The sequence below is a fragment of the Haliotis rufescens genome, unplaced genomic scaffold, assembly GCF_023055435.1.
Source record: "Haliotis rufescens isolate VD_foot unplaced genomic scaffold, xgHalRufe1.0.p SCAF_8, whole genome shotgun sequence".
NCBI classification, from domain to species: Eukaryota; Metazoa; Mollusca; class Gastropoda; order Lepetellida; family Haliotidae; genus Haliotis; species Haliotis rufescens.
Genome location: NW_025964372.1, coordinates 51,957,830 through 51,978,043, shown reverse-complemented (window position 1 = coordinate 51,978,043; position 20,214 = coordinate 51,957,830). Strand labels below are relative to the sequence as shown.

Genomic DNA, 20,214 nt, shown 5'->3' with positions numbered 1-20,214 from the left:
TTTGGTTTCATGAACACCTAGATCTTAATTTCACAGCCAAGGAAATAGCCAAGTCTGCTCATCGTGCCTTAGGTGTGATTGTGTGTAAATTCAAAGCCAGTGGAGGAATGGCTTACGATGTATTTAATAAGTTATATGAAAACCTTGTGCAACCGATTCTCTCATACGGAGCTGCTGTGTGGGGCACACGTCAGTTCAGTTGTATCAATGCAGTACAAAATCGAGCATGTAGATTCTTTCTCGGAGTGGGCTGTAAGTCACCAAACTTGTCAGTTCGAGGGGATATGGGTTGGACTTCGCCTTATACCAAGCAAAAGTTAGAAATTTTACAACTATGGTATCGTCTACAAAACTGTGACAACATTCGAGTGAGTAGTAAAGTCCATCTATGGTCACGTAATTATCGTAAATCATGAACTAATAAGGTTTTTACACTTATCAAGTCGTGGCAACTACCTATTTTAGATATATTTAATTTAACACCCCCTGACATGGACTGCATAAAGACTTGGCTTATATCCAATGATTACCACGACTGGCTACGTCAGCTGTGGAACGATCGAGGGCTTATAAACGGTAACAAACTTAGAACATATAGACTCTTTAAGGGCTCGCTTAACACTGAACCATATGTTCAACTTATAATGGACCGATCTTATCGAAGTACACTCGCCAAAATACGTACAGGAACTTTACCTCTTGAAATAGAGACCGGTAGATTTTCACGACCGACTGTCCCCTTGGAAGAAAGGATATGTAAAATGTGTGACTCTAAAGCAATCGAAGATGAAATCCACTTTCTAACTGAATGTAACTTTTATTCTGATCTAAGATATGATTTATGGAATCATATTGCCTCCTTGGAGCCCTCCTTCCCGACCTTTTCTCTGCTGCAACAGACCTGTTATCTAATGAATACTACATGTATAAGTAAATCCCTAGCCTCCCTTGTCTACAGAATGTACAGGCGCCGTAAACTTTATATAAACTGTTAGCTTTTATTTTAATTACTTTTTATCCCATCCATAATGTTATGCATTGTCTTATATATGCACGTAGGTGTGTAGGCGGGTGTGTTTATGTACGTTAGTACACAGTGCCTCTCATTTATATCATCTGTTGTATTTAATGTATGTTCATACTGTATTCAGTACGACACTTGTATGGTTGTATGTGTATATGTATATACGGACTGAGGTGTGAATGGATGGATATAGGTATGGTTGTATGTGTGTATGTATATATGGATCGATATGTGTATGGATGAATATAGGTATGGATGTATGGTTGTATGTGTGTTAGTATATTTGGATTGAGGTGTGTTTGAACAGACATAGGTATGGATGGACCTGTGTATGTATAATACGGATTGATTTATGTTTGATGGATATAGGTATGTATGTAGGTTGGTATGTTAGTATGCATGCTGGTAATACATGTAGGTTAGTATACACGATTGATGAATTAAGTTGTGTGTATATGGACGCATATGTGTATAGATGTATGACATGTATGAGATTGCCGTGAGTGTTTTGTATGAGATTGCTGCGAGTGTTCTGAATGAGATTGTTGTGAGTGCTCTGTATGAAATTGTTGTGAGTGTTCTGAATGAGATTGCTTTGAGTGTTCTGTATGAGACTGCTGTGAGTGTCCTGTATGAGATTGCTGTGAGCGTCCTGTATGCTTACCTGTTTGTATGCTTACCTGTTTGAATGCTTTGAGCGGGATTTTAATGCGGATGTGTGTGTGAGTGTATCGGTGTGGGTGTGGGTGTGGGTGTGGGTGTGGGTGTGGGTGTGGGTGTGGGTGTAGTAATATACAAAGTTGCAACTAATTTTTCCTTTCTTTTTTTATATATTTTAAATGTACCATTATGTAATTAGTGTCTCGTAGGCCAACTGGCCGGGTGCTGTTTTTTTAATGAAATGTTTATATGTCCATATATTTAGTACTGCAGCATGTGACACTTTATTAAAACAATTTTCGTCTTCTTCTTCCTCTTCTATAACACTATTCTATAGATGTAAACACATTTGAAGATACATCTGTGTGTTTATAGTTGATTTTGACCACCCGGGCCAAGTCGGACCCAACACAAGCCAAACACTTCTGATAGAGACTATGTTGAGAATGTAGAGTGAAAGGGGCTTCACTTTGAGCCCCTTGTTTTCTTTAAATACCGCGATCTGAGACACTATAATGTGGTATTTAGGTAGATATAATACTAATCTATAGATGTGAATCCATTTGATGATACATCTGTGAGGTTTAAGTTGATTTTGACAGCCCGGGCCAAGTCGGACTGAACACTTCTGAAATAGATTTTCTTAAGAAAATACAATAAAAATGCTTCACTTTGAGCCCCTTGTTTTCTTTCAATACGATGTACCGTGACATTATTAAGTTGTATATAAGTAGATTAAATACTAATCTATAGATGTAAACACATTTGATGATACATCTGTGTGTTTAAAGTAGATTTTGACAGCCCGGGCCAAGTCGGACCCAACACAAGCCAAACACTTCTGATAGAGACTATGTTGAGAATGTAGAGGGAAAATGGCTTCACTTTGAGCCCCCTGTTTTCTCTAAATACCGCGATCTGAGACACAATTAAGTGGTATTTAGGTAGATATAATACTAATCTATAGATGTGAATCCATTTGATGATACATCTGTGCGGTTTAAGTTGATTTTGACAGCCCGGGCCAAGTCGGACCGAAAACTTCTGACATAGATTTTCTTAAGAAAATACAGTAAAAATGCTTCACTTTGAGCCCCTTGTTTTCTTTCAATACGATGTACCGTGACATTATAAAGTGGTGTATAGGTAAATATAACACTATTCTATAGATGTAAACACATTTGAAGATACATCTGTGTGTTTAAAGTTGATTTTGACCGCCCGGGCCAAGTCGGACCCAACACAAGCCAAACACTTCTGATAGAGACTATGTTGAGAATGTAGAGGGAAAATGGCTTCACTTTGAGCCCCTTGTTTTCTTTAAATACCGCGATCTGAGACACTATAATGTGGTATTTAGGTAGATATAATACTAATCTATAGATGTGAATCCATTTGATGATACATCTGTGAGGTTTAAGTTGATTTTGACAGCCCGGGCCAAGTCGGACTGAACACTTCTGAAATAGATTTTTTTAAGAAAATACAATAAAAATGCTTCACTTTGAGCCCCTTGTTTTCTTTCAATACGATGTACCGTGACATTATTAAGTTGTATATAAGTAGATTAAATACTAATCTACAGATGTAAACACATTTGATGATACATCTGTGTGTTTAAAGTTGATTTTGACCGCCCGGGCCAAGTCGGACCCAACACAAGCCAAACACTTCTGATAGAGACTATGTTGAGAATGTAGAGGGAAAAGGGCTTCACTTTGAGCCCCTTGTTTTCTTTAAATACCGCGATCTGAGACACTATAATGTGGTATTTAGATAGATATAATACTAATCTATAGATGTGAATCCATTTGATGATACATCTGTGAGGTTTAAGTTTATTTTGACAGCCCGGGCCGAACACTTGTGTGACTGTTGAGAGTATAGGGAGAAGAGGTCTACTTTAACCAACGTGTCTGCTTTAAATACGACGAACAGTGACATTATAAAGTGGTATTTATTGAGATATAGTACGTTCCTATAAATATAAACGCTATGCCGACAGATGGAAATTTGTATCACGATAGCTAGAAGTATTTGATACGTTTTAAATCTTATTTCGGTTAACGATTGCTCTTTTACAGGTTAGCTAGATCATCGACGCTTACACACAGCTCCACTTTCTGGTTTTCAAGCGATTTACTCCGAATTACTTAATTATGGTGCACTTTTTTGTTTGGTGATTGTTCATTCATGTCATGTGTTTATATTGCATCAATTATATGAAGGTATGATCGCCGATAATCAAGTAATTAGCCAATAACACTTTGGCCCGTCTTGGTCCGGCCCGACGTTTAGGCAATGCCCTGTACATGTATATTTTTTGTGGATACATGTATTACATATTTTCGTTGATATGTGGATATATTAATCACAAAGGCACAAAAAGTTTATGAAAGATGAATTGGTGCCTTGATATATATATATTCAACGAGAACGAATCTTGTATTTTCTCCGCGATCCTGATGTGTATCATCGTTTAAGGGGTCATTCATTAAAAGTATGTTGTGAGGCGATATTAAAGGAACAGTGTCGTCCGTTTCGCGTGAACTACCACCCCACCCTGTCAGTAAGAGTAATGTATCGGTACACAAATATATTTGGTGCGATGTCAGTGTGGAAGGAGTTTGAATTACGTACGCCACTGGCCACAGAAATCCTCAAAGTAGAGTAACAATCAACAAGGCCAATGCCGTACTAATAACCTAGTGACTCACGTAACAACGGCTGTCAATCTGTCTGCTACAGCTACCATACCATCATCCCTGTCACAACTGGCGTATTAATGGCTTATTCAAAATATTAATTGTAGAAACGTCGTTAACAGACTAAAGTACGTGGTATTCAGTCCTCAACTGGAAGTTACCTTCCTTATATCATCTAACAGCCCTGTTTGTGAAAATATGTACTAGACATAAGATTTAAGCACTAATTAAATCAATTGTAAGACCGCATAGACCATAAAACCGAATAAAATATGTCTTGGTATCATCTCTTGTGTATTAGATGATGGTAATGACCTGAAATGTTATAACGTTAGATTAAGAAGGAGAAACACTGAAGTGTTTTACAATACTTGGAAACATGAGCAATAAGATGTAGCAGCATAAACATGCATGGAATAGGGAAAATGGTGCAAACAAATTGAAAAGGATTTTAATACAAAATTATCAAACTAAATAAGTTGCCTGAACAGAAGGGGTACCCAAACTTGTTTGACAGTTATTCGTGTGTTGTAGACAGTCGAATGGGACTCATGTGTGTACGCAGGGTACGCATATCTATTGCCAGTTTTAGTACTCATACACTTTCTCTTTTTGTGTTGATATGATTTCTATTTTCGTACATGATATGATTTCATTTTTATCTTTGGCTGCTATGTTTATATATGTTCGAGTAGCTGTCTGTCCCTCATAAATTGACATTGCTGCCTCGCTATTGCATCTCTTGACTACAGGAGATCTACAGCATATAGGGGATCTAACTGCAATTCTGGGTTTGACACTTAGCAATATTTCAGCTGTATGACGGCGGTCTGTAAATAATCGAGTCTGGACCAGACAATCCAGTGATTGAGGATTTCTGTGGCCAGTGGCGGACGTAATTCAAACTCCTTCCACACTGACATCGCATCAAATATATTTGTGTACCGATTACATAACTCTTATGGACAGGGTGGGGTGGTAGTTCACCGGACGACACTGTGTATATTGGGCGGCTCCTTTGATATCTCCTCCAAACATACGTTTATTGAATGACCCCCTTAAACGATGATACTCATCTTGATGAATATATCAAGGCACTAATTCATCTTTCATAAACATTTGTTTGTCTTTGTGCTTAATATATCCACATATCAACGAACATTTGTAAAATATGTATCCACAACAAACAACAAATTTTCAGGCTAGGTGTTTGCCCACAGCAACGCCTGCATAACTGTTTATTCACGCGTGGTGTGGTAGATCGTAATTGACCGACAGCAGGTATTGTAGAATCACTTGTAAATAACGCCGACACTGTAATTAGATACAACGTCCTAATGAGAATATGAGAATTATCATAAGAAGGCTGTTGTTTTTTTCTGAACTGTTACCATTTTCATACCCCAAGTGGCAATTCAGTTAAAAGGTGCTTTAGTGTCACAATATTCACTCACGTTTTCCTCAATCGCATTGAAACATAATTCTCCACTGGTCAGTTCGCCACCGCATGTAATTAAATAATTATTTCGAGATTTCGTTAGAATGTAAGATATTCAGCCAAACGTTCTGCAATAAAAGACGAATAGTTTTTTTTCATTAAAATACGCGCACGCGTACCTGTATATTGCATACCTAGTGTCACGTAATTGCCCAGTGTGATGTATCAACGGGGCATAGAATGATAAATGAAATAGAAACTAACTAAACTTTAATGTTGTGGAAAATAACTCCAATGAATTGGAGTACACGCACATGGATTCGTATGATAAACTGTCAAAACGTTTTGAGAGGTAAGGCCGGGTTCATTAAAGATCGCTACAAAATGTAACACAGGTGAAATTTGTAGAACTTCTATAGAGGAAACATCCAATCAAATGCCCTATTTTAATTAGTAATGTAATGATATAATATAGAGTATATTTAACACGATACAATATACTTTGCACACGGTTTGTTGATGCTTTAAAGGGACTGACGAAAACATGGGCGAAATATTTTAATAACGCCGTAAAATAGTTGAATCATGTGTCATGCTTATAGACACACCTTTATGTATTTGCGAAACTAAAACTGTTGAGCAAAGGTAAATATTCTCGCCCATGGGCCAATCTTTTTCGTCCAGAGCGAAATATTTCAATAACGCCGTAAAATAGTTGAATTAAGTTAAAATTTGTTAAATTATGTGACATGAAACTTCTAAGAACACCTTTATGTATATGCGACACTAAAACATGAGTTTTGAGCAAAGGGAAATATTCTCGGCCAAACCTTTTCTCGCCCATGGGCTAAATATTTCAATAACGCTATATAATAGCTGAATTAAGTAAAATTGAGTTACAGTTTGTGCCATGAAAATGGTAAGAACACCCGCATGTATTTGCGAAACAAAAACATGAGTTTTGAGTAAAGGAAAATATTCTCGCCCATGGGCCAAACCTTTTTCTCGCCCATGGGCGAAATATTTCAATATCGCTATAAAATAGTTGAATTAAGTTAAAATGAGTTTAATTTTGTTACATTTTGTGTCATGATACTTGAATAAATACATTTAATGTATAACTTGCGAAACAAAAACATGAGTTTTGAGTAAAGGAACATATTCTCGCCCATGGGCCTGCCCATGGGCCAAACCTTTTTCTCGCCCATGGGCGAAATATTTCAATATCGCTATGGGGCGGTCGGGTAGCCTAGTGGTTAAAGCGTTCGCTCGTCACGCCAAAGACCCGGGTTCGATTCCCGACATGGGTACAATGTGTGAAGCCCATTTCTGGTGTCCCCCGCCGTGATATTGCTGGAATATTGCTAAAAGCGGCGTAAAACCATACTCACTCACTCACTCACTCAATATCGCTATAAAATGAGTTATATATGAGTTATGAGTTTCAATATCGCTATAAAATGAGTTATATTTTGTGTCATGATACTTGAATGAATACATTTAATGTATTTGCGAAACTAAAACATGAGTTTTAAGTAAAGGAATATATTCTCGCCCATGGGCCTGCCCATGGGCGACATAGTGTAAATATTAAGTTTTTAAACATTTTTTTTTCATTTTTTCTTCCTTGGTATGTTCCCATTAAAAAACAGCATGTTTAATTTTGTAAATAACTTTGACCGATACTTGGCAAAGACCGTAGAGTTTCTGGACTTTTGGGTTTCCAGAAATTAAAATGGGACGTGTTATAACGTATTACGTAAGGTCAGGTTTCCATTTGCTTTGTTTGTTTGTTTGTTGTGTAACGCCCCACTCAAGAATAATATTCCAGCTATATGACGATGGTCTGTAAATAATCGAGTCTGGAGCAGACAATCCAGTGATTGATATCATGAGCATCGATCCACGCAATTGGGATACGATGACATGCATCAGTCAAGTCAGCGGGCCTGACCACTCGGTCCCGCTAGTCTTATCACAAGAATAGTCGCCTGTTACGACACGCTTTACGGGTCGTCTTCTTTATATGCAGTGTCATTACATCGATTGAAGCAGGACCCCACACATGGAGTCTAGTTTCATTCTCCACTCATAACCTATTATCTGTTGCAATGATGAGTGATTAGGTTTCTCACCGTTGCTATGTAATAGCCTTCGCAGTTCCTTGCACATTGGGGGCACGGGTGGCCCAGTTGTCTAAGGCGCCACGATTCGCTGTGCAGAGATGCGTCCCTTGGGCACGCCAGAAACCTATGATTGTGGGTTCGAATCCCGGTTCGCTCCGATTATGTTTCTAGGTTTGTCAGCACCATACCCGTGCTCGTGGATTTCACCGAAGTGATAAACGTCTGAGACCTGCATCACTTCGGGCTTTCCTCTCACATTAAGCTGACACGCCGTGATATAACTCGAATACTGTTAAAAGCGGCGTTAAACTTAACTCAGTCACTCACTCCTAGTACATCAGTTTGAAATCTCGAACAATGCTGGTGTCCATGGAAGAAAACTTTAAGTCAGGAAAGAATTGTCGGTATTGTTGGAATTGTGTATATTAATAAAAGCGAGAAAACCCTTTCAATAATCTTTCAAGACATCTCGGAGTCCATTCTACGATTCGGACTATATAATAAACACGTGTTTATGAATCACTATCAAACAGTGGGAGATACTTGGTGTCATCATTTAGCTGTTCTTTTAGCAGATATTTCATTTTTTGGCATTTATATACACGGGCATATATAAAAATTATTTTCATGGCCAGTTTTTTGAAACAAATAGAGTAAGAATCCCACAATGTTTATTACTAATACTATTACGAAGCTTGGAAACAGGACGTGGTTTCTTTTTAATTTCAAAGGTACAAAATCAGAACATTTGACACTGATCATTGTATTTGCAGGGTGACGATGACGATATGGTGTCCGCTGTAAGTGTACATTTCTTCACGTTTAAGTTCATATCTCACCAGTATCAGCAAGGTCACGCCATCCACAACCTTGTCTCAAGACAAGAACCGTGGTGGCTGCGTGTTAGACCTGCGCCCCGTTCCACAAAGCGATCGGAGCGCTACGACAGGCGTAAGTGTATGTTAAAATATGGGAGTCAGTCATGCTGATGGCAAGAGGCGACTCAATGGATTAGTTGGTCAGGCACGGTGACTTGGTTGATGACGTGGCCACGTACCCGAAGGCGTGGATCAATGGTCATAATATCAATCACCGGAATGCCTAGCCCAGAGTAGATTATTTCTGGCCATCTTGATGAGTGCCGTTAAACAACAAGCACGCGCACAACCAAGGCATGGTAGGTATGTTGTGGTGAATCAAGTCATCAGTCTATCTAAGATGAAGTATGTCAGTCCTATTGGAACTTTTGATTTGATTCCACAAGTACAAGAAGAATAATTTCATATCCGCGAAAACTGTGCATTAACGTCGCTGTAAATACCCCGCATCGCTCTTTTGAAACTTTGGAACGTTTGTGATCATTTTGGAATGTGAACTCTCTATCACACAACACCACACCCGACAGGATGCCTTGTATATCGCCTATCTCGTACGGAACGCGTTATATATTTGTTCTTGGAGGATTAGCTTTTGAGATTGAATAGTACTGTGCTTGTAGGTATTGCAAGGTATGGTTGTTCCCCAGTACTCTATACTTACACCCCTATCAGGATTTCTATATCGAGAATATGTCACGGTTACCCTGTCATAGTATATTAACAGTAGGGTCAGGTTTTCCCATTGCATGGCCTCGTGTGTCGTGGTACCGTGTTGTTTAGTCGGCGAGCTGTTGCCCAGTCGGGGCGGTCGGGTAGCCTAGTGGTCATCCAAGAGAAGCAGCACCGTCCACTGGGTGTGGACCGGAAGGTGCTCCAGTGCTGCTACTCTGTGCTAGGGGGCGAGCCTGACTGGGTGTGGAGGAATGCCAGCATAGAGGTGTACGGGAGATTCCTCACTGTCAAGTTCTACGCCGGAAGTCAGTGCAACAAATTTGTTGTGTTCATCAACAACGACGAGGTGACCTCACAGTGTGTCAACAGAGGGCTGCGTATCAAGCTCAGAGATGGCTTCCGGTCGGTATTCAGCTGGATTGCGGGCACGGCTCAAACTGTTCTGGGAGCAGTGGCTGGAGGTGGTATGAGGATGCTGACCTTTCAATGAGTACAGTTCCTGTTTAGAGTTTAGGATCAAACAGTAAGTTATTGAGACAATACCTGGACCCAAGCCTTGGGTTCACACCTAACGTAGCCTTGTGAAAAGGTGACATCAGGGGCTTCATTGACTGTAACATTCCAGATGTTTTCTCTACCACAGCTTTCACCTGAACCAAATTATGTACCATCCAGATGGACAAAGTAGACACAATGTATGGATTACAACTTCTTTATTTACTGTAAAGGCGATGTTTCGGTGCCTTGTCATCAACCAATTCCTACGTAATACATATCAATCAATTCATGTACATGTACCCGTGTTCTTCTCAGTGATCCACAAAATAAATGGAGAATCTTTTTAACACGATGATAATGTTGATGGGTAAATTCTGGTTTTGGAATCAATGTTCTTCTGTGCTGTCAGGACAATGCGTTCTTTGGTTGCGCCATAGTGGTTCATGTCTTTGATCATGGTCGCTTGAGTCATTTTCCCAACATTTTATCCACACGCAACTGAGAAACACGCCAATTCGCGGTAAAATCACTCACTGTTAAACTGATTATTTACATGAAGGCATACACGACAGAACAAATGTAACTCTTTTGAACTTGCACAATCACTCACGTGTCCGCAGACCATTGAACTGTCTCTTTACCTATACCTGTATTCTACAGTTCAACATCCACGTCAAAAGAAACTTAATCGCGAGTCTACGATAAAAAAAACGGATACAAGAGAACTGCAGTTACTGCATGTCGTGTCGGACAGACAACACGGAGATGTGGCCACCCATCAACACAGCTGACCAAACCGCCCATAAAATATTATCAAGTAGGGATCACAGAGTAAAACAGAAAAGCTTGTGTTGTGAATAAAACCGTCAAAACACTTTCCATAATCATAAGAAATCTCTGCTAAAGCAGAGCCCATTGTACGATTCAGACTTTATGATGAGCATGCGTTTATGAATCATTATCAAGTGGTAATGATACTAGTAGTTCGCGAAAATGTGATCCCATCCTGCTCCGCCGATGGCATCAGTCACAAACACATGCAAAGGCAGAGCAAACACAGGAAACCAAGTTACTCGTCATTTTGATAACTGATGTGTCAAATTTAGAAATGGCCTCGTGATCACCCTAAAACATTTTGAAAGAAAAAACTGTCCTTGAATGTTGTCACCCTGATCAACAAACGTTTGAGCAAGAGTCGTAGAAATACATGCTCGATTGTAGTCAAATGTTGTGAATTCAAGACACTAAACCTAGAGCTGCTGGAATATAAACCGACATAAAGAGAAAGATTCACCAGTCTCTTTTATTTCTGGTTCAGGCGGGTAGATCAATTGAAGGGAATTGACTGTCTAGGGGATTAATCAATTAATCTTTATTTACACATATACTGAAAGGCCACAGGCCTATATAGTGCAGATTGCAATGGATAGTGTAATAAACATACGTTTAATGAATCTTTAACAAGTAGTTTTTTATATTTCTTTGCTTGAAATACATATAATGTCACGTTGACATTTTCCGAAGTACAATAAACTTTAAAATGTTTGGTGGCTGGTATAAATATGGCGATAAATATTCAATACGCAAATGCTCGAATACTGGACATACAAAGAAAAGATGGTACTCATCTACTACTTCCGGTTCCTTGCACAATGTACAAACTCTACGCCGACTCCGTGGTCTAGTGGTAGAGCGTCCGCCCGGAGAGCGGAAGGTCCGGGGTTCGATCCCCGGCCGCGTCCTACCAAAAGACGTTAAAAGATGGTAATTGTTGTTACCCTGTCTGGCGCTCGGCATAAAGGGGTTAAAACATGGACTGGTCGGCTCGGAGTCAGTATACTGTGTCTGAGTGGGGTATTCATGTTAAACTGCAGCATGGTATCAAAGTGAGCTAGCACTATAAATCGGCATCAGACTGGACTAGTACAAACACACACAAACACACACACACGTGCATGCACGTCGCTGTATAAGTGCAATTATTTTGGACGCGACGTTAAACCCAATTTCACCTCACCTCACCTACAAACTCTATCTTCTAATACGTGTCTGTTCAATGTTAAGAGTATGCGATGAGCATCTTATTCGAGGAAAATACATTACATTGTTTTTGCAAAATAGGTTTCAAAAGAATTTGAAACCTAAGTTTAAAACAGTACATATTCACATTTCGTTGATAATCTTAATGCCAAGTTAAACATTTTTGTATATAAACATCCTTTAGTTTTTGAGTGACCATGTTTATACAATGTTCAGGGTATTCTTCCTTTTCTACATAACCCAAACCAAATTCATTCATATTTTCCTGAACAGATAAGACTCAATCTACGCTTCCAGAACTATATCATACAATAGCGTCATTTCATAACATGTTCTTGGGTATCTGTAAGGAGGCCTGTGTAATAATTGTACCCAATACGGTATCATGTTAATCTGCGTACAGTAAAGTACGGTTATAGCGAACTCAAAGGGACTACTAATTGTAGTACGTTATAACCGTAGTTCGTTATAAGCATATATACAGTATAACAACAGCAAATAGTCGGGACCAAAAAAGTAAGTTTGTTATATCCGTCAGTTCGTTATAAGCGTGTTCGTTATAATCGTTTATATTTACTGTTTATATAAATAATAGATATCCACCACATTCACCATACACAACTGCATTTGCTCAATTAATCTTAAATCCCCAAACTCGTTTACATGCATTGGCGTGTACTCTTTCAATAAAGTCTAACTTAGAGATACCCCATATCCTAGCCCCATACAACAAAATAGGATCAATGGTTTTATCTAAAATCTTAATAAATACATCAAAGTAGTTAGTAACATCAGTATGGGACCGCTCCTGGCTTCTGATTGGTCGAGAGGATCTCTGACGTCACTTCCGGTTTCGGTTTGGTCACGTGACTGCGCATGCGCGCAGTATATGATGGGACTTGCGCGCGCATCCAAGATGGCGGCGCATCCGTTTCCGGGGAGGTGGGGAAAACCCGGAGAAGCGCACGTAAAAGGTGAACAGGATCGACATTGAAAGAAGCGCGTCAAAAATCTTTTGTTGTTGTTGTTGTTGTTGTTGTTGTTGTTGTTGTTCTACACATAGACGTGGGGGTGGTGGTGGTGAAGGGAGGGTGGTGGTGAAGGGAGGAAGGTGGGAGGAGGAGGAGGAGGAGGAGGAGGAGGGAGGGAGGAAAGGAGGAGACGGGTTCATGGTGTGGGTTGGAGGGTCGTCAAAGCAAAGGTTTTGTTTTTCTTCATCCTACAGACAACACAACACTACTATGGGTTCAACTTTTTTTAATCCCCCGCTCACATGAACCAACACAACAAAACAAAAGTCACAGGATTAGGGGCGTCCCTGTGACTTTTGTGAACATGAACGTATGTACACGTATGTGAACGTATGTACAGTTTGAAAAAAAGAACTTTTGCCACTTTGATAGTGAACGTATGTACATTCCTAAAACGCAGTGAACGTATGTACACTCCTCAATCAGGAATGTTGACAGTCAGGTGATCGTAGGTTCAGTGAACAAGTGTCAGGTCAATAAGGGCAGAAAGGTTGGTTCTTTTGATGTAGGGTACGCGTCTGGGCACTCAGTCGAAAGGCAGGCATCTCATCCACAGGAACGGAGGTAGACACTTTGGTATGAAACCATGCTAATACCGTGGCATCATTCTTGGCGGTGTCCTTCCAGTCCAACGTATCTAACACTTGATTAAAAGTCCACCCACGCACGCGATAGGTCAGCATGTAGAGACAGTACACTCCACACAACGTGCTGTATCCATGTTGTAAGGGGCGTGTATTCCATCGTTGTTGAATCTGACCCATGCGATTCAAAGTCTCTTTAAACAGGGGTAATGAATACAGTCCATAGCTATCCATCATTTCCACGGATCCAGGAGCTGGACGATAGATGCTCACCCAGTGTGTGCCAGGTTGATCGCTTAAATCTGTGTTGATAACGTAGGCTTTGGGATAAAAGGGGTCATCCTGTTGCCATCCCAGTCTGGCAAAGTCATTTCTGGCCAGGGTGCCCCGGTAGATGGCATGAAGTGGTTCGTCATCAGCCACGAGGGCTTCTAAATCCAAGGTGCTCAACCCGAGTGGTTCATCCATGGTTCCTTGTAGGAGGAGAAAAAGTGTGGCATGACCGTCTGTCGCTGCTCTTTTTATACCATCATCGCATTCCGGAAACGATCTATTTCCAGAACATTTTCGTATTCCTCATAGCAGATGAGGGTGACTGGGTCCTCGAGAGCTTGTCCAAACTGGATTTCCAAACCCAACTTGCCAGTGTGTCGAGGGTAGTTGATGCCTTCATCAGCGCCAAGGTCTGGGGTGAGATCCACCACCCACAAGGTGTAACCTTGAGTAAAGGCCTTGGGAGTCGGTTCGCAGGTCTCGGGTCGCCATAGCTGCCCCGTGTTTCGGAACAGATTCATGTAGACTTGTTTCAAATGGGCGCTGTTGTTGCTGAAGTCGCTTTTCATTTCCGTGCCATGGTTTTCCTGGCGTTGACTTTGAGCTTCATCATGGTGACATGATTGTGTTTGAAGTTGTACGGATTCTTCTCTTTGCTTCCTACGTAGGCACTATTGTCCACAAGTCCCAGGACCACGCGTTTTGGTAATTGGCCACCGATGAGGTGATCCTTGTGAAAGTCCCTACCGCCTCTCATGATGTCATGGGCAGTCACATGCACATGTGAAAGGGGATACTTGGCAGTCACCCCAGCGTTCAGACTGGACACGTGTGTTTCTCGGACAGCAGGATCGATGTTGAGCTGATGGACATAGAATTCGGCTTTGGTCAGCGCTAGTTTGTAGACACCATCAGCAGAACTCATCGGGACTTCGTAGCAATTCGAGTTTCATAGGGACACCATCCAGCAGATAACGGTCTTGAAGAAACAGGTCACAGTGTAGACGGCCTGTAAGTTCCACTTCTTTGGTGGGTACGATAAGATCGCGTCGCGTTCTGACACCTGTGTTTCTTGTGTTCGCATCTGCATCAGGATTGAAGACGTCCATTTTACCAGCATCGTCGGTGAACCATCCAGGACATCGAAGGTGAGATGTTTTGGCTCCTGTACCATAACTCAGAAGGGTTTCCAAGTAGGCTCTGTAAGGGTAAGTGCCCATGGAGGGTGTGATCTCCAACTGATTGTGTCCCACTTGCAGCCCACATTGTTGACTGTCGATACAGGGTTATCCGCTAGAACGGTTTCCGTGCCATCATCTTTCGTCACATGTAGACATACTCTCAGGTAGCACTGTTTCAAATCAATGTAAGCGTTCACGGGATTGGAAATGTTAAACTGGAGTGGCCCTGCTACAGAGGGTGGTGCCAAGGGACTATAGCGAATCCACTGACCCTCTTGCACAGAGGTGGAAACAGGGAATGCATCACATTGTTGACTGTCGATACAGGGTTATCCGCTAGAACGGTATCCGTGCCATCATCTTTTGTCACACGTAGACATACTCTCAGGTAGCACTGTTTCAAATCAATGTAAGCGTTCACGGGATTGGAAATGTTAACTGGAGTGGTCCTGCTACAGAGGGTGGTGCCAAGGGACTATAGCGAATCCACTGACCCTCTTGCACAGAGGTGGACACAGGGGGTACAGTAAAGAGATCCAACTGGGCCTTTGAACATTCACAAGCATCTCGGCGCATCATGATGATGGATGTTTCACCCTTTTCTCTGCCTTGAAGGACGTCTGGTCAGGTTGAAAGTCTGATGAGGACTGACCTTTAAACCGTTTTTCTTTTCCTTTTACACTGTTTCTGGTGGGTGGTGGTGGTGGTTGGGACGACTTTACGGCTTTTAGGGGGTCTCGGCTCCTAACGTTCCTCCAAGACATCCATCAGGGCTGCTGTGCCGCGATGTTTCAGACTCTCTGACCATTTGCGTTTGCCTCCAACCACATCACTCACCAACCCAGGCAGGATCTTTTTACCCATCTTGAGCACCGATGTTCCGGCAGATTTAAGGAAAGGCAACGCCATCTTCAAGATAACTCCAAGACCACTGCCACGTTGATGATAACGTCCTTTGTATACTTTGATACCACTCCCACGCTGGCCGAACTGTCCTCAATTCATCTGGTGTGCCAATGCGTGTCCCAACATGTTGCTTTCTGCGTTAGTAGCGGCGTCTGAAGTGAAGTGTCACGATGGCTTTCCCCATTTGAAATTGCACGGGACGCCCTGTGTCGTCCATGATATAGATTTTAATACCGTCAAAGGAACCATGACGCAACCCAAGGTAGTGAATGTGCTGAGGGCTTTTAATCACCACACTGTCTTGCATCATCTTCTTTGACACAGGCACGTAGATCAGCAAGGAAGCCATCGTATTGCCCACAATTTGATCTTCAACCAGGTTGGTGTAAATGTACACAGTATCAAATCCTGACAGACGATGTGCTTTTGTGTCACCTGTGATTTCCACATAGCCACCGGTCATGGGAGTAGCCCCCACTTGCCAATGGGCCAAGGCAGTCAAGGGAACGGGCGTCTCTGTGTAGGTTTTATAGTCCTCCTCACCGAGGAGCGGTAGTTTAACAAATCCGAGCATTCTCGAGAGTGGACTTGGCATGATCACTTCCGTGGAATAGAGTGGTCCACCAGTATTTTCCATGAGAGGATGATTGATTGCTACTTCTTGAGGGGCTTGGAATCGCACCTTTCCATCTTCAAGCATGTCAAATCGAAGACTATCTGCGGGATACTTGACATCAATGACAAACCGTCTCCCATCACTTTGGACGCTGTCTGAGGGCTGTTCTTTCAAGACATCCGTAATATGTTCCTGAATCAAACGGTTGAGGGTTTTCACCAAATCTTCAGATGAATAGACGCCTTTCTCGATAGGAATCTTCTTGCTTTCATAATGGACGACACCATACTGTGGGTGTGGTATAGCGCTCCCTGCGCTTTCATTCACAAGGGTGTCTTTTTTCAGTTTGAGGTTCAGCGCAAACCAGTCAAAGGGTGGGGCGACGTTGTACCATGTCATCAGAAAGTGAACTTCGCTGACGCCCACCTCCCACTGTTGACGGTCAAGATGCAGAGGATAAGGCAACTTGATTTCATACGCATTGACGCTGTTGTTTGGATAGATGTCCATGGAGGCATCACTGGGCAGGGTCATGTAAAAGTCTTGTTTCGAAAAAAAGGTGGCAGCCATGATGACGTGAGTTAGGGTAGAAAACTCTGGGTGGATGAGGTATCAAGTTGAAGTCTTCTGGTGGATGGGGTCGTCCTGGGTATGCCTGGTGAGGCGGCCAAGGTGGGTGGTGGAAGTATGTATCCCAAACAACTGGAGAGCAGGGCTGTCAACAACTGTTTCTCTCCGTGATCCAAGGCCAACTGTACCATGCTCATGATGATCACGCCATATATCACAATGATCTGAGCAAAAAACACGACTTCACTGCGGGGTAACGTCATGCCAAAACAACACCAAGGTGAGTGTCGGCGCTGGTGATGACGAGGTGCAGCAGCAAGGGGTGGTTCATCGGTACCCACGGATGCTGAGAGGCTTCTCTGCAGAGGTGATGACGGTGGTGGTGGTGGTGGTGGTTCTGTCATCGCGTGTGTCCACCCTCTGAATGAGTCTGAGAGACAGCATGCTCCTTATTTTATCTGTAAATGATCTGCAGGGATCCACGAATTAAAACTGGCAGGGTAGCCAGTCCATTTCACCAAGACCTCTTCTTGACCCTGTTTCGGTCCTGGACGTCTTTTCAGCACGCGATCCACGGCATACACATCGTCTGTTTTCAAGATGGGTTGTATTTCTTCAGGGTAAAAAGTTCCTTGGAGGACTTCACCATGATCATCTTTGATCCGATACACAGGAGGTGTTCTCCCAGTCACCAACCGATCCACCGTAAACAGTTCAGTGGTCCAATTGGGGAGATAACCTTTCTCAAAGGTGCCTTTGGTTTTGTTCAGACGTACACGGGTGCCCGGCAGTAAAAGAGAGGGGGATCTTGTCTTGGGGGACGACAGTCTTTGTGTTGTTATTTTCTTTTTGCGCTGAAGCCGTTGTTGTTGTTGTTTTTCCTCCATTTAGTCTAACACCCGAATTTCTGACAGGGGATCTCCTGGGAGGACGTCCACAGGTCGCTGGCCAATGGTCCGATGCACACGACGGTTGTACGACTTGATCAACTGGGGTAAGACTTTCAAATAGTGTCTGGTCCCATGCTGTGTAAAGTATCGCCACATTTTATTTTTCAGAGTCCTTTGAAACCGTTCCATCACGGCTGTTTTCGTTTCAGGATTTTGACTGGTGTAGAAATGAATGCCATGCTTCGTCATGAGAGCCTGGAAAGGACGGTTGACAAATTCTCTGCCTTTGTCTGTTTGCAATTGAGCAGGGAGTCGATCTTTGGCTTGTTGCATCAGCAAGGTTTGAAAACCTTCGGTCAAAGCAGAACTGCTCTTGGCCTTCAGGGGTTGCACCCATGCCATCTTTGAAAACACATCGATCACGCACAGCAGATATTTGAATCCTTCGTTGTCGTCTTGAAAGGCAATCATGTCACTCAAGTCTGCTTGCCACAGTTCATCGACCCCTCCCACACGATAGTGGTCTCTCGGAAAGGAGCGTCTGGCTGGTTTGTGCAAGGTGTAGGTACTTTTGGTTAGCAACCAACGCTTGATTTGACTTTGCGATGGCATGGTTTTCTTCTTGCTTTTACTGGTTCTTGCATCTTGAGCGTGGATGTGTGCTGCTTTCCACAAAGGTCGCCAGCCTCCAAAACTTGCAGGATGTTCAGGATGAAAGTAAGTTTTTTCCAACCAGGTCGTCCAAAGGGAAGTAGGAAATCCTTTGTTTTGTTTCCCTGCAGCAGCAGCAGAGGGAAGAATGCGCTGTCGCGTCTTGGTCTGTCGCTTCATTTCTCTCAGACTGATGCCACTTCCTACATGAATGGCCTTTTTATAGAGAAGGGGAGAGATTTATTTTTTCTTAGGTGGTGCTAAAGGGTATCCATGAACCTCGCCTGTTGATGACTCTGTCCTGTTTGGTATCAGATGGAGGTGGAGTCATCAACCATGGGGTTGACATCACATCTTTTTCTTCCTCCACTGGTGGATCCAGTTGCCACGAAGGAGGTGGGGGTGGCATCTCATCTTCTTCATCTTCTTCTTCTTTCGCTTGTGGATCCAGCTGCTGCCTCCTTCTTCTTCTCTCTTTGTGACTTTGCGGGGAGAACGTGGGGAGGGAGAACTGGGTTATGGGTGTTTCTGGTGTGGCATGAGGATGGTGTTGCTGCTGCTGCTGCTGCTTCTGCATCCATTGCCATCATTGAGGATTTCCAATTATTTCATGTGGGACATGACTGTTGGCCAAATGGTGACTCAAAATGGTCCAACCTGCAGGTCCCTCTTTGGTTTTCCGGTGACGCACTAAATCGTTGATCAAGTCCACCATGTGTGTGCCAGGTACAGGTTTCCCTTCCACGGTCAGGGTTCCCTCTGGAGTCCAACTCAAGTCGGGATTGTTTTGAATCCTTGTCATCAAGTTCATGGCTTTACTGGACATGGCTTTAGGAACACTCATGACCACTTCGTCTATCACTTGTTGAGGAGGGGCAGGTCTACCTGTGGTGTCCATTGTTGATGGTGATGACGGTGGTAGTTGTGGTGTCACTTTGGATTGTAGTGGTTTGATGGTGTTGTTGTTGCTGTTGTTGTTGTTGTGCTGTTGGCGCTGCAACTCTAGCATGTGTTGCAACAGTTGGTTGTATTCTTGTTCCCACATGTGAAAAGGCTGCTGTGACCTCTGCATCAATGCGTCCATCTCTTCCAAATTTTGGAGACGTTTCTTTTCCAAGAGAGGGGTATGAAGTGTCTGACGATGACGTTGTTTGGTGGCCTGTAGACTTTGCCATGTGTCTTCAGACACCAACACCATCTTGCGTGCGTACTTCATGGTGGCACACCACACACTGATCCCAACCTTCCTGGTGTCAGACCATTTATTACTTTCCTCCAAACAAAGAGGCTATAACCAATAAGAGGTATGAGTCCTCCTTATAATCCTCCTCCATGTTGAAGAAGTTTACGTTTCTTGCTTAGAGGTGCTTGTTTTTTCATGAGCGTATTCAAGACTTTACCGTGTCGTTGCAAGTTTTGACGTTGCGTCGTGGTCATGGGAATATTGCCTGCATACAAGTTCACCACACAT

The 20,214-nt window shown here is 42.5% G+C and overlaps 1 protein-coding gene across 2 annotated transcripts in view; it reads left to right on the top strand.

Annotated features, from left to right (window-relative positions):
* The window catches only part of LOC125376907, a 99,541-nt gene that overhangs the window by 54,056 nt on the left and 25,271 nt on the right, over window positions 1-20,214 (top strand). For both annotated transcript variants that reach the window (XM_048389397.1, XM_048389396.1), the window contains exon 5: window positions 8,727-8,753. In XM_048389397.1, coding sequence (XP_048245354.1) covers window positions 8,727-8,753 — 27 coding nt within the window. The remainder of the gene's footprint in view (window positions 1-8,726; window positions 8,754-20,214) is intronic.